Raw genomic sequence first — 14,202 nt, 5'->3', positions numbered from 1 at the left:
GATGAACCTGGAGAAGAGTCCCCTAAGCAAGCTGGTCCTGGGGCTCTGTTCACAAACACAAACAGACCACACAGAGCCCTAGCACAGCAGCACAATTAGACCCAACCAAATAATGAGAAAACAAAAAGAGCATTACTTGACACAGGAAAGAATTAACAAAAAAAAACTGAGCAAACTAGAATGCTATTGGGCCCTAAACAGAGAGTACACAGTGGCAGAATACCTGACCACTGTGACTGACCTACACTTAAGGTTAAGCTTTGACTATGTACAGACTCAGTGAGCATAGCCTTGCTATTGAGAAAGGCCGCCAAAGGCCGACCTGGCTCTCAAGAGAAGACAGGCTAAATACATCTGTATTTAAAACTAGTTTACTGGTTTATCTTACTGTAATACAGCGGGCTGAAGGAGACATCTGTATTTAAAACTAGTTTACTGGTTTATCTTACTGTAATACAGCGGGCTGAAGGAGACATCTGTATTTAAAACTAGTTTACTGGTTTATCTTACTGTAATACAGCGGGCTGAATGAGACATCTGTATTTAAAACTAGTTTACTGGTTTATCTTACTGTAATACAGCGGGCTGAAGGAGACATCTGTATTTAAAACTAGTTCACTGGTTTATCTTACTGTAATACAGCGGGCTGAAGGAGACATCTGTATTTAAAACTAGTTTACTGGTTTATCTTACTGTAATACAGCGGGCTGAAGGAGACATCTGTATTTAAAACTAGTTTACTGGTTTATCTTACTGTGGTGCAGTGGTCTAAGGCACTGCATCTCAGTGCAAGAGGTGTCACTGCAGTACCTGGTTCGAATCCAGGCTGCATTACATCCGGCCGTGATTGGGAGTCGAATAGGGCACAATGGGCCCAGTGCGTCTGGATTTGGCTCGGGGTAGGCTGTCATTGTAAATAAGAATTTGTTCTCAACTGACTTGCCTTGTTAAATAAAGATAAAAAAATATAGTGGGCTGAAGGAGATCTGTATTTAAAAGTAGTTTACTGGTTTATCTTACTGATCGTCTCTTCAATGCACACTCTGTTCTTATGCCACGTCATAAACCAGGTTGATTTGTGATTCTGTTCAGGCTTTGATAATCCCTGTCATCTGTCTCAACATACTGATGGTGTTGTAACCAGCCAATAGCTGGAATCCTGCACCAAATCAATACACAGTCATCGTTTGCGTTCAAGATCCTAAACTACAGAGAACACTATTGATTTCTTCTTTTCCTTGTTTACATTCTGTTCTGTTTCAGGTGAAGCTGTTTTATTGCCAGTTCACTTCCAGAGGCAGAAGGACAGGTGGTCTCTGTTATTGGAAGTTACAGTACTTGCAACCCTCATTCATACACCAACCTGGACTAAATCTTAGTCCATGTTACCTTCATAACAACGTCATAACACATTCATAACCCATTCACACTGCATTCATAAGCAATACATAAGCATTTCATCTTAAAACCTTGTCTTGAACCAGTAAATTAGGAAATTGATTTATCTGTGTGATACAGTGATGATGTCATTTCCTGCTTAATCAAGACCAGTAGGAGTGCTGTTGACAGGATCACAGAGACACAATCAAACAGTATGGACAGCTGCCAAGATATCATGTGGGTGCAGTCATATGTTATATAAATCAAAATAGATTTTAGATTTTAGATTATTCAAAGTGGCCAGCCTGTGCCTTGATGACAGCTTGCACACTCTTGGCATTCTCTCAACCAGCTTCATCTGGAATTATTTTCCAACTGTCTTGAAGGAGTTCCCATATATGCTGAGCACTTCTTGGCTGCTTTTCCTTCACTCTGCTGTCCAACTCATCCCAAACCATCTCAATTGGGTTGAGGTCGGGTGATTGTGGAGGCCAGGTCATCTGATGCAGCACTCCATCACTCTCCTTCCTGGTCAAATAGCCCTTACACAGCCTGGAGGTGTGTTGGGTCATTGTCCTGTTGAAAAACAAATGATAGTCCCACTAAGCGCAAACCAGATGGGATGGTGTATCGCTGCAGAATGCTGTGGTAGCCATACTGGTTAAGTGTGCCTTGAATTCTAAATAAATCACAGACAGTGTCACCAGCAAAGCACCATCACACCTCCTCCTCCATGCTTCAAGGTGGGAAGCACAAATGCGGAGATCATCCGTTCACCTACTCTGTGTCTCACAAAGACATGGCTGTTGGAACAAAAAAGCTCAAATTTGGACTCCTCAGACCAAGGATAGATTTCCACCGGTCTAATATCGATTGCTCGTGTTTCTTGGCCCAAGCAAGTCTCTTCTTATTGGTGTCCTTTAGTAGTGGTTTCTTCGCAGCAATTTGACCACGAAGGCCTGATTCAAGCAGTCTCCTCTGAACAGTTGATGTTGAGATGTGTCTGTTACTTGAACTCTGTGAAGCATTTATTTGGGCTTCAATTTCTGAGGCTGGTAACTCTAATGAACTTGTTCTCTGCAGCAGAGGGAACTCTGGGTCTTCCTTTCCTGTGGCGGTCCTCATGAGAGCCAGTTTCATCATAGCCCTTGATGGTTTTTGCGACTGTACTTGAAGAAACTTTAAAAGTTCTTGAAATTTTCCGGATTAACTGGCCTTCATGTCTTAAAGAAATTATGGACTGTCGTTTATCTTTGCTTATTTGAGCTGTTCTTGCCATAATATGGACTTGGACATTTACCAAATAGGGCTATACCACACAACTGATTGGCTCAAATGCATTAAGAAGAAAATACATTCCACAAATGAACTTTTAACAAGGCACACCTGTAAATTGAAATGCATTACAGGTGACAACTTCATGAAGCTGGTTGAGAGAATGCCAAGAGTGTGCAAAGCTGTCATCAAGGCAAAGGGTGGCTCCTTTGTAGAATCTCAAATATAAAATATATTTTTATTTCTTTAACACTTTTTTGGTTACTACATGATTCCATATGTGTTATTTCATAGTTTTGATGTGTTCACTAAAAACAACAACCCTGGAATGATTAGGTGTGTCCAAACTTTTGACTGGTTCTGTGTGTAGTGTATCTGTCCAGCTGTTTGAAGACTTACATTCCACCTGTAACTCAAAGCCTAGAGGACCAGCATGGTTATGAAACGGATGATGGTCCATTGACTGTAATGATAACGTAATAACAGGGTTTAAAATTGACTCACCCAGACTGGAGGACTTGTGGTGATCTCCTCCGTTCTCTCCGTCTGTCCCGTGGTGATGATGATGCTGCTGGTGGTTACTATGGTAACCCCCCATCACCTCCAACTTGATCTTTTTGGTCTTCATGGCCTCAGCAAGAGCAGCCGCTGTCAGACCTGAGAGAGAGGAGAGAGACAGAGACAGAGAGAGAGAGTGTGAAATAGAGAGAGAGGAGAGAGACAGAGACAGAGAGAGAGAGGAGAGAGACAGAGACAGAGAGAGAGAGGAGAGAGACAGAGAGGAGAGAGAGACAGAGAGAGAGGAGAGAGACAGACAGAGAGAGAGAGAGAGAGGAGAGAGACAGAGACAGAGAGAGTGTGAAATAGAGAGAGAGAGAGAGAGAGAGAGAGAGAGAGAGACAGAGAGAGGAGAGAGACAGAGACAGAGAGAGAGAGGAGAGAGACAGAGACAGAGAGAGAGAGGAGAGAGACAGAGAGGAGAGAGAGAGAGAGAGAGAAAGAGGAGAGAGAGACAGAGAGAGGAGAGAGACAGAGACAGAGAGAGAGGAGAGAGACAGAGACAGAGAGGAGACGGAGACAGAGAGAGAGAGAGAGAGGAGAGAGACAGAGAGAGATGGAGAGAGAGAGAGAGAGAGAGAGAGATGGAGAGGGTGTGAAATAGAGAGGAGAGAGGAGGGAGAGATTGAGAGAGGAGAGAGACAGAGAGAGTGTGAAATAGAGAGAGAGAGAGAGACAGAGAGAGAGAGAGAGAGAGAGAGACAGAGAGAGGAGAGAGACAGACAGAGAGAGAGAGAGGAGAGAGACAGAGACAGAGAGAGAGAGGAGAGAGACAGAGACAGAGAGAGAGAGGAGAGAGACAGAGAGGAGAGAGAGACAGAGACAGAGAGAGAGGAGAGAGACAGACAGAGAGAGAGAGAGGAGAGAGACAGAGACAGAGAGAGAGAGGAGAGAGACAGAGACAGAGAGAGAGAGGAGAGAGACAGAGACAGAGAGAGAGAGGAGAGAGACAGAGAGGAGAGAGAGCGAGAGAGAAAGAGGAGAGAGACAGAGACAGAGAGAGAGGAGAGAGACAGAGACAGAGACAGAGAGAGAGAGGAGACGGAGACAGAGAGAGAGAGAGAGAGAGGAGAGAGACAGAGAGAGATGGAGAGAGAGAGAGAGAGAGAGAGATGGAGAGGGTGTGAAATAGAGAGGAGAGAGGAGGGAGAGATTGAGAGAGGAGAGAGACAGAGAGTGTGAAATAGAGAGAGAGAGAGAGAGAGAGAGAGAGAGAGAGAGAGAGAGAGAGAGAGAGAGAGAGAGAGTGTGTGTGAAATAGGAGCGAGAGAGAGAGAGAGAGAAAAGAGAAAGGTGATGGGTACAAAGAAAGAGAGATCAATCAAATTTAGATCAATGTCCTCTAGTCTAGTGGATTATGGGTAACAGACAGTTTTCATAAGAAGGATGCTAGAGATCCATCTACTGTGAGCTCCACAAGTATTGGGAAAATGTGTTGTTGTTATGGCTCTGTACACCAGCACTTTGGATTTGAAATGATACAATGACTATGAGGCTAACCTTTTACTGCAGTGGGCTAAACCAGGGTCACAGAGTGATTCTTGGTAGTCTTAAACAAATCTACTTTGTAACAAAAGTATCCACCTCACACACATGATCATGGGTTTAACATAAGAAGACACCTGTATCATGTCAGATATAGAGTTGAAATGTATTACATTTTGAGTTTTCATCCCAATATTACACATCACAGAAGACTGAAATATAACAAAACTGTTTGACATAGAAACACGAGATTTTCTACATTTATTTTATTTCATTAGTTATAAAATGATGAAAATGATGAATAACATTCCACCCATGAGGCCACCAGGTCATTTGACTGCAGGAAAGGGCCACAGTGCAGACCGTCGGCTTTCATTTGAGTGTATTTTCATCCATATCAGGTGAACTGTTTAGAAATTACACCACTTGTTATACATAGTCCCCCATTTTAAAGGACTGAAAGTATTGGGACAAATTCACTTCTATGTATCTGGTCCCATATGCATAGCATGCAATGACTACATCAAGCTAGTGACTCTACACACTTGTTGGATATATTTGCTGTTTGTCGCTATAGTGACTCAGTACACCACTGGACTATCAGTCTTCAACACATCTATCTCCATAGTGACTCAGTACACCACTGGACTATCAGTCTTCAACACATCTATCTCCATAGTGACTCAGTACACCACTGGACTATCAGTCTTCAACACATCTATCTCCATAGTGACTCAGTACACCACTGGACTACCAGTCTTCAACACATCTATCTCCATAGTGACTCAGTACACCACTGGACTATCAGTCTTCAACACATCTATCTCCATAGTGACTCAGTACACCACTGGACTACCAGTCTTCAACACATCTATCTCCATAGTGACTCAGTACACCACTGGACTACCAGTCTTCAACACATCTATCTCCATAGTGACTCAGTACACCACTGGACTATCAGTCTTCAACACATCTATCTCCATAGTGACTCAGTACACCACTGGACTACCAGTCTTCAACACATCTATCTCCATAGTGACTCAGTACACCACTGGACTACCAGTCTTCAACACATCTATCTCCATAGTGACTCAGTACACCACTGGACTACCAGTCTTCAACACATCTATCTCCATAGTGACTCAGTACACCACTGGACTACCAGTCTTCAACACATCTATCTCCATAGTGACTCAGTACACCACTGGACTATCAGTCTTCAACACATCTATCTCCATAGTGACTCAGTACACCACTGGACTACCAGTCTTCAACACATCTATCTCCATAGTGACTCAGTACACCACTGGACTATCAGTCTTCAACACATCTATCTCCATAGTGACTCAGTACACCACTGGACTACCAGTCTTCAACACATCTATCTCCATAGTGACTCAGTACACCACTGGACTATCAGTCTTCAACACATCTATCTCCATAGTGACTCAGTACACCACTGGACTACCAGTCTTCAACACATCTATCTCCATAGTGACTCAGTACACCACTGGACTATCAGTCTTCAACACATCTATCTCCATAGTGACTCAGTACACCACTGGACTATCAGTCTTCAACACATCTATCTCCATAGTGACTCAGTACACCACTGGACTATCAGTCTTCAACACATCTATCTCCATAGTGACTCAGTACACCACTGGACTATCAGTCTTCAACACATCTATCTCCATAGTGACTCAGTACACCACTGGACTATCAGTCTTCAACATATCTATCTCCATAGTGACTCAGTACACCACTGGACTACCAGTCTTCAACACATCTATCTCCATAGTGACTCAGTACACCACTGGACTACCAGTCTTCAACACATCTATCTCCATAGTGACTCAGTACACCACTGGACTATCAGTCTTCAACACATCTATCTCCATAGTGACTCAGTACACCACTGGACTATCAGTCTTCAACACATCTATCTCCATAGTGACTCAGTACACCACTGGACTATCAGTCTTCAACACATCTATCTCCATAGTGACTCAGTACACCACTGGACTACCAGTCTTCAACACATCTATCTCCATAGTGACTCAGTACACCACTGGACTACCAGTCTTCAACACATCTATCTCCATAGTGACTCAGTACACCACTGGACTATCAGTCTTCAACACATCTATCTCCATAGTGACTCAGTACACCACTGGACTATCAGTCTTCAACACATCTATCTCCATAGTGACTCAGTACACCACTGGACTACCAGTCTTCAACACATTATCTTATAATGGAACCTGCCAGCCCTTAAAGCACCAGTAACATCCTACTCTGTCTCTCCTCCAATTGAAGTCATTTTAAATGGACAGTAATATGGATGATAAAGTCTCTATTTGTCATTAAAATCACTGAGCTAGTTAAGGACAACTCCGCTGTGAAATGAACTGAGCCTGGCCATTAAAAACGTATCCTACTCTTTCCCCCCCTCTGTTCCCCCCTCTGTTCCCCCCTCTGTTCCCCCCTCTGTTCCCCCCTCTGTTACCCCCTCTGTTCCCCCCTCTGTTCCCGCCTCTGTTCCCCCCTCTGTTACCCCCTCTGTTCCCACCTCTGTTCCCACCTCTGTTCCCCCTCTGTTCCCCCTCTGTTCCCCCCTCTGTTCCCCCTCTGTTCCCCCCTCTGTTCCCCCCTCTGTTCCCCCCTCTGTTCCCCCTCTGTTCCCCCCTCTGTTACCCCCTCTGTTCCCCCCTCTGTTCCCCCTCTGTTACCCCCCTCTGTTACCCCCTCTGTTACCCCTCTGTTCCCGCCTCTGTTACCCCCTCTGTTCCCCCCTCTGTTCCCCCTCTGTTCCCCCCTCTGTTCCCCCTCTGTTCCCCCCTCTGTTACCCCTCTGTTCCCCCTCTGTTCCCCCCTCTGTTCCCCCCTCTGTTCCCCCCTCTGTTCCCCCCTCTGTTACCCCCTCTGTTCCCCCCTCTGTTCCCCCTCTGTTACTTCCCCCTCTGTTACCCCCTCTGTTCCCCCCTCTGTTCCCCCCTCTGTTACTTCCCCCCTCTGTTCCCCCCTCTGTTACCCCCTCTGTTACTTCCCCCTCTGTTACTTCCCCCCTCTGTTCCCGCCTCTGTTCCCCCTCTGTTACTTCCCCCTCTGTTCCCCCCTCTGTTCCCCCTCTGTTCCCCCCTCTGTTCCCCCCTCTGTTCCCGCCTCTGTTCCCCCCTCTGTTACCCCCTCTGTTCCCCCCTCTGTTCCCCCCCTCTGTTCCCGCCTCTGTTCCCCCTCTGTTCCCGCCTCTGTTCCCCCCTCTGTTCCCCCCTCTGTTCCCCCTCTGTTCCCCCTCTGTTCCCCCCCTCTGTTCCCCCTCTGTTCCCCACCTCTGTTCCCCCCTCTGTTACCCCCTCTGTTCCCGCCTCTGTTCCCCCTCTGTTACCCCCTCTGTTCCCCCCTCTGTTCCCCCCTCTGTTCCCGCCTCTGTTCCCCCCTCTGTTCCCGCCTCTGTTCCCCCTCTGTTACCCCTCTGTTCCCCCTCTGTTCCCCCCCTCTGTTCCCCCCTCTGTTCCCCCCTCTGTTCCCGCCTCTGTTCCCCCCTCTGTTCCCCCCTCTGTTCCCCCTCTGTTCCCCCCTCTGTTCCCCCCTCTGTTCCCCCCCTCTGTTCCCCCCTCTGTTCCCGCCTCTGTTCCCCCCTCTGTTACCCCCTCTGTTACCCCCTCTGTTCCCCCTCTGTTCCCCACCTCTGTTCCCCCCTCTGTTACCCCTCTGTTCCCCCCTCTGTTACCCCCTCTGTTCCCGCCTCTGTTACCCCTCTGTTCCCGCCTCTGTTCCCCCCTCTGTTACCCCCTCTGTTCCCCCCTCTGTTCCCCCCTCTGTTACCCCTCTGTTCCCGCCTCTGTTCCCCCCTCTGTTACCCCCTCTGTTCCCGCCTCTGTTCCCGCCTCTGTTCCCCCTCTGTTCCCCCTCTGTTACCCCTCTGTTCCCCCCTCTGTTACCCCCTCTGTTCCCCCCTCTGTTCCCGCCTCTGTTCCCCCTCTGTTACCCCCTCTGTTCCCCCCTCTGTTCCCCCCTCTGTTCCCCCTCTGTTCCCGCCTCTGTTCCCCCCTCTGTTACCCCCTCTGTTCCCCCCTCCGTCTGTTCCCCCTCTGTTCCCCCCCTCTGTTCCCCCCTCTGTTCCCCCCTCTGTTCCCCCCTCTGTTCCCCCCTCTGTTCCCCCTCTGTTCCCCCCCTCTGTTCCCCCCTCTGTTCCCACCTCTGTTCCCCCCTCTGTTCCCACCTCTGTTCCCCCTCTGTTCCCCCCTCTGTTCCCCCCTCTGTTACCCCCTCTGTTCCCCCCTCTGTTCCCACCTCTGTTCCCCCCTCTGTTCCTCAGTTCTCTTTAATAAATGTGAAGATCACAGTGTGAAAGAAGCCGTCACCCCAGCGAGGCTAGAGAGGATGATATCAAAGGTTTCCTTCAGGTTTACACTTGGCTAAACAAAACGCCATTCTGTTCTGCCTCTCTCTCTGTCTTCCACTCCCTCCCTCTCTCCCTCCCTCTCTCCCTCCCTCTCTCCCTCCCTCTCTTTCAGTCTCCTGTGGCCTTTCAATTCTAATCTCCTCTGCTGACATTGATGTTGTGACCTCTCCTCCAGTTAAAAGGGCTCAGAGACTCTCTCTCAGACCCAGTGAGTATTACTTTGAGTCTGACTCTCTCCCAGAGACACCACTCTCTGAGGCTGAGGATGCTTTTGAACACAGAGAGTAAAAAGGACTTTTAGAAATGGCTTGTTTTGAGGTGGAGAATGAACAGATCGAGTTTCACAAAAGCACACAAAGAGAAGGGCAGCTTTGAAAGCTGAACGGTGAATACACACCTCCCAGAGCACAGGTAGGGGCCTGCAGAGGTGGGCTGTAACTCAGACATAGTCTACAGGAACACTGGGAGAACATAGTCTACAGGAACACTGGGAGAACATAGTCTACAGGAACACTGGGAGAACATAGTCTACAGGAACACTGGGAGAACATAGTCTACAGGAACACTGGGAGAACATAGTCTACAGGAACACTGGGAGAACATAGTCTACAGGAACACTGGGAGAACATAGTCTACAGGAACACTGAGAGAACATAGTCTACAGGAACACTGGGAGAACATAGTCTACAGGAACACTGGGAGGTTATAGTCTACAGGAACACTGGGAGAACATAGTCTACAGGAACACTGGGAGAACATAGTCTACAGGAACACTGGGAGGTTATAGTCTACAGGAACACTGGGAGAACATAGTCTACAGGAACACTGAGAGAACATAGTCTACAGGAACACTGAGAGAACATAGTCTACAGGAACACTGGGAGAACATAGTCTACAGGAACACTGAGAGAACATAGTCTACAGGAACACTGAGAGAACATAGTCTACAGGAACACTGGGAGAACATAGTCTACAGGAACACTGGGAGAACATAGTCTACAGGAACACTGTGGCTGAAAATAGAATACTAAAATAGAGGTGATGACAGAAGAACAAACACATCACACTTTAACTGACACTTCTGTGTGTGTGTGTGTGTGTGTGTGTGTGTGTGTGTGTGTGTGTGTGTGTGTGTGTGTGTGTGTGTGTGTGTGTGTGTGTGTGTGTGTGCTATGCAGGTCCCTCACCAGTAGGGGGCATGATTCCAGCTGACATCAGTCCGCTGACAGAATGAGACAGAAGGTGTTGGTTCTCTGATGACGTCATACTCTGAGCCCTCTTTGGGGGGCGCCCAGGGCGCGAGCTGGAAAAACAATACAACACATGACATCAATTATACAGAGGCTTTTATCCAGACACACTCACAGTACACTGAGCATACATTAGTTGTATGAGTATGTGATCGCTGCAGGAATTGAACCAACAACCTTGGCTTTGCCATCATAAAGGATTACTTTTTTGGGATGATCTCAGCCTGTAACAAGATCTCAATAACATACTCCTCTGTCCTCTCTCCTCTCTCCTCAGGTCCTCTCTCCTCTCTTCTCTCTCCTCAGGTCCCCTCTCCTCTCTCCTCAGGTCCCCTCTCCTCTCTCCTCAGGTCCTCTCTCCTCTCTCCTCAAGTCCCCTCTCCTCTCTCCTCAGGTCCCCTCTCCTCTCTCCTCAGGTCCCCTCTCCTCTCTCCTCAGGTCCCCTCTCCTCTCTCCTCAGGTCCTCTCTCCTCTCTCCTCAGGTCCTCTCTCCTCTCTATTATATTAGTTATATTTGAGTGTTTCAGTGAATGGTTAGTGAGGGAGGCCCTGCTCTCTCGCTTCCCCAGTTGTTTAGTTAATTTTCATTCCAATCTCCTTTGCATTAGCGTAGCCTCTCCTGTAGCCTGTCAACTTTGTGTCTGTCTATCCCTGTTCTCTCCTCTCTGCACAGGCCACACAAACGCTTCACACCGCATGGCCGCTGCCACTCTAACGTGGTGTCCCAGTGCGCACGACCCACGTAGAGTTCCAGGTCTCTGGCAGCCTCTGGAACTGCCGGTCTGCGGCCAACAAGGCAGAGTTCATCTCAGCCTATGCTACCCTCCAGTCCCTCGACTTCTTGGCGCTGACGGAAACATGGATTACCACAGAAAACACTGCTACTCCTACTGCTCTCTCCTCGTCTGACCACGTGTTCTCGCACACCCCGAAAGCATCTGGTCAGCGGGGTGGTGGCACTGGAATCCTCATCTCTCCCAAGTGGACATTCTCTCTTTCTCCCCTGACCCATCTGTCTATCTCCTCCTTTGAATTCCATGCTGTCACAGTCACTAGCCCATTCAAGCTTAACATCCTTACCATTTATCGCCCTCCAGGTTCCCTTGGAGAGTTCATCAATGAGCTTGACGCCTTGATAAGTTCCTTTCCTGAGGATGGCTCACCACTCACAGTTCTGGGTGACTTTAACCTCCCTACGTCTACCTTTGACTTATTTCTCTCTGCCTCCTTCTTTCCACTCCTCTCCTCTTTTGACCTCACCCTCTCACCGTCCCCCCCTACTCACAAGGCAGGCAATACGCTTGACCTCATCTTTACTAGATGCTGTTCTTCTACTAATCTCACTGCAACTCCACTTCAAGTCTCCGACCACCACCTTGTATCCTTTTCCCTCTCGCTCTCCTCCAACACTACTCACTCTGCCCCTACTCAGATGGTATTGCGCTGTCGCAACCTTCGCTCTCTCTCTCCTGCTACTCTCTCCTCTTCCATCCTATCATCTCTTCCCTCTGCTCAATCCTTCTCCAACCAATCTCCTGATTCTGCTTCCTCAACCCTCCTCTCCTCCCTTTCTGCATCCTTTGACTCTCTATGTCCCCTATCCTCCCGGCCGGCTCGGTCCTCCCCTCCTGCTCCGTGGCTCGACGACTCATTGCGAGCTCACACAACAGCGCTCCGGGCAGCCGAGCGGAAATGGAGGAAAACTAGCCTCCCTGTGGACCTGGCATCTTTTCACTCCCTCCTCTCTACATTTTCTTCCTCTGTTTCTGCTGCTAAAGCCACTTTCTACCACTCTAAATTCCAAGCATCTGCCTCTAACCCTAGGAAGCTCTTTGCCACCTTCTCCTCCCTCCTGAATCCTCTGCATGTCTGTCAGACGTATGAGTGTGGATGACGGATCACCACCTCAAGCTGAACCTCGACAAGACGGAGCTGCTCTTCCTCCCGGGGAAGGACTGCCCGTTCCATGATCTTGCCATCACGGTTGACAACTCCATTGTGTCCTCCTCCCAGAGTGCTAAGAGCCTTGGCGTGACCCTGGACAACACCCTGTCGTTCTCCGCTAACATCAAGGCGGTGACCCGATCCTGTAGGTACATGCTCTACAACATTCGCAGAGTACGACCCTGCCTCACACAGGAAGCGGCGCAGGTCCTAATCCAGGCACTTGTCATCTCCCGTCTGGATTACTGCAACTCGTTGTTGGCGGGGCTCCCTGCCTGTGCCATTAAACCCCTACAACTCATCCAGAACGCCGCAGCCCGTCTGGGTGTTCAACCTTCCCAAGTTCTCTCACGTCACCCCGCTCCTCCGCACACTCCACTGGCTTCCAGTTGAAGCTCGCATCTGCTACAAGACCATGGTGCTTGCCTATGGAGCTGTGAGGGGAATGGCACCTCCGTACCTTCAGGCTCTGATCAGTCCCTACACCCAAAGAAAGGCACTGCGTTCATCTACCTCTGGCCTGCTCGCCTCCCTACCTCTGCGGAAGCACAGTTCCCGCTCAGCCCAGTCAAAACTGTTCGCTGCTCTGGCACCCCAATGGTGGAACAAGCTCTATCACGATGCCAGGACAGCGGAGTCAATCACCACCTTCCGGAGACACCTGAAACCCCACCTCTTTAAGGAATACCTGGGATAGGATAAAGTAATCCTTCTAACCCCCCCCCCCCAAAAAAAATAAAAAATAAGATATAGATGTACTATTGTAAAGTGGTTGTTCCACTGGATATCATAAGGTGAATGCACCAATTTGTAAGTCGCTCTGGATAAGAGCGTCTGCTAAATGATGTAAATGTAAAATGTAAATGTCTATTCTCTCTCTCTCTCATCAGAGGACAGAGGAGTTTGGAGAGAGGACAGAGGACAGAGGACAGAGGAGTTTGGAGAGAGGACAGAGGACAGACGAGAGAGGACAGAGGACAGAGGAGAGAGGACAGAGGAGTTTGGAGAGAGGACAGAGGAGTTTGGAGAGAGGACAGACGAGAGAGGACAGAGGACAGAGGAGAGAGGACAGAGGAGAGAGGCCAGAGGAGAGAGGACAGAGGAGAGAGGAGAGAGGACAGAGGAAAGAGGACAGAGGAGAGAGGACAGAGGAGAGAGGACAGAGGAGAGAGGAGAGAGGAGGTGCTTTCCTCTCTTGAGAGACAGTGTAACGCCTTGGCCATAGAGAGGGGTTTTTACCCACCAACAACGGACCAAGCAGCAGAGGAAGGAGCAGCACAAGGAGAGGCACCAGGAGAAAGGCTATCTGGAGTCATGGACTTGGGAGGAAATCCTGGACGGGAAAGGACCATGGACTCAAGCTGGGGATTATCGCCGCCCACAGTGGGAGATCGAGGCGGCGAGAGCTGAGAGGCGCTGGTATGAGGAGAGGGAGCGCAACGGACACGGGAGGCAGCCCCACAATTTCTTTGGGGGGGGGCACACGGGGAGATTGGCGGAGTCAGGTGGTAGACCTAAGCCAACTCCCCGTGCTTACCGGAAGCAGCGTGGTACTGGTAAGACACCGTGTTATGCTGTGGAGCGCACGGTGTCCCCAGTGCGCGTTCAAAGCCCGGTGCGCTACATACCAGCCCCCCGCAAGTGCCATGCGAGTGCAGGCATCGAGCTTGGGCGGATGGTGCCAGCTCAGCGCGTCTGGTCTCCAGTGCACCTCCTCGGTCCAGGTTATCCTGCGCCGGCGTTGCGCACTGTGTCTCCAGAGCGCTGGGAGGGTCCAGTTCGCCCAATGCCTGCTCTCCGCCCGTGCCGGGCCAAAGTGGGCATTCAGCCTGGAGTGTGGGTAAAGAGTGTCCGTACCAGAACTCCAGTGCTCCCCCACAGCCCGGTTTATCCTGTGCCTCC

General features: G+C 49.2%; 1 protein-coding gene across 2 annotated transcripts in view; it reads right to left on the bottom strand.

Moving 5' to 3' along the window:
- LOC106594895 (dachshund homolog 1) overlaps positions 1 to 14,202 on the bottom strand; it is an 83,175-nt gene that overhangs the window by 36,392 nt on the left and 32,581 nt on the right. For both annotated transcript variants that reach the window (XM_045699542.1, XM_045699543.1), the window contains exons 2-3: positions 10,294 to 10,409; positions 3,160 to 3,312 (exon numbers count right to left, since the gene is read on the bottom strand). In XM_045699542.1, coding sequence (XP_045555498.1) covers positions 3,160 to 3,312; positions 10,294 to 10,409 — 269 coding nt within the window. The remainder of the gene's footprint in view (positions 1 to 3,159; positions 3,313 to 10,293; positions 10,410 to 14,202) is intronic.

Source organism: Salmo salar, chromosome ssa17, assembly GCF_905237065.1.
Source record: "Salmo salar chromosome ssa17, Ssal_v3.1, whole genome shotgun sequence".
Taxonomy (NCBI): domain Eukaryota; kingdom Metazoa; phylum Chordata; class Actinopteri; order Salmoniformes; family Salmonidae; genus Salmo; species Salmo salar.
Note: the sequence above shows the minus strand (reverse complement) of the source record. Positions and strands in the feature narration are given on the sequence as shown.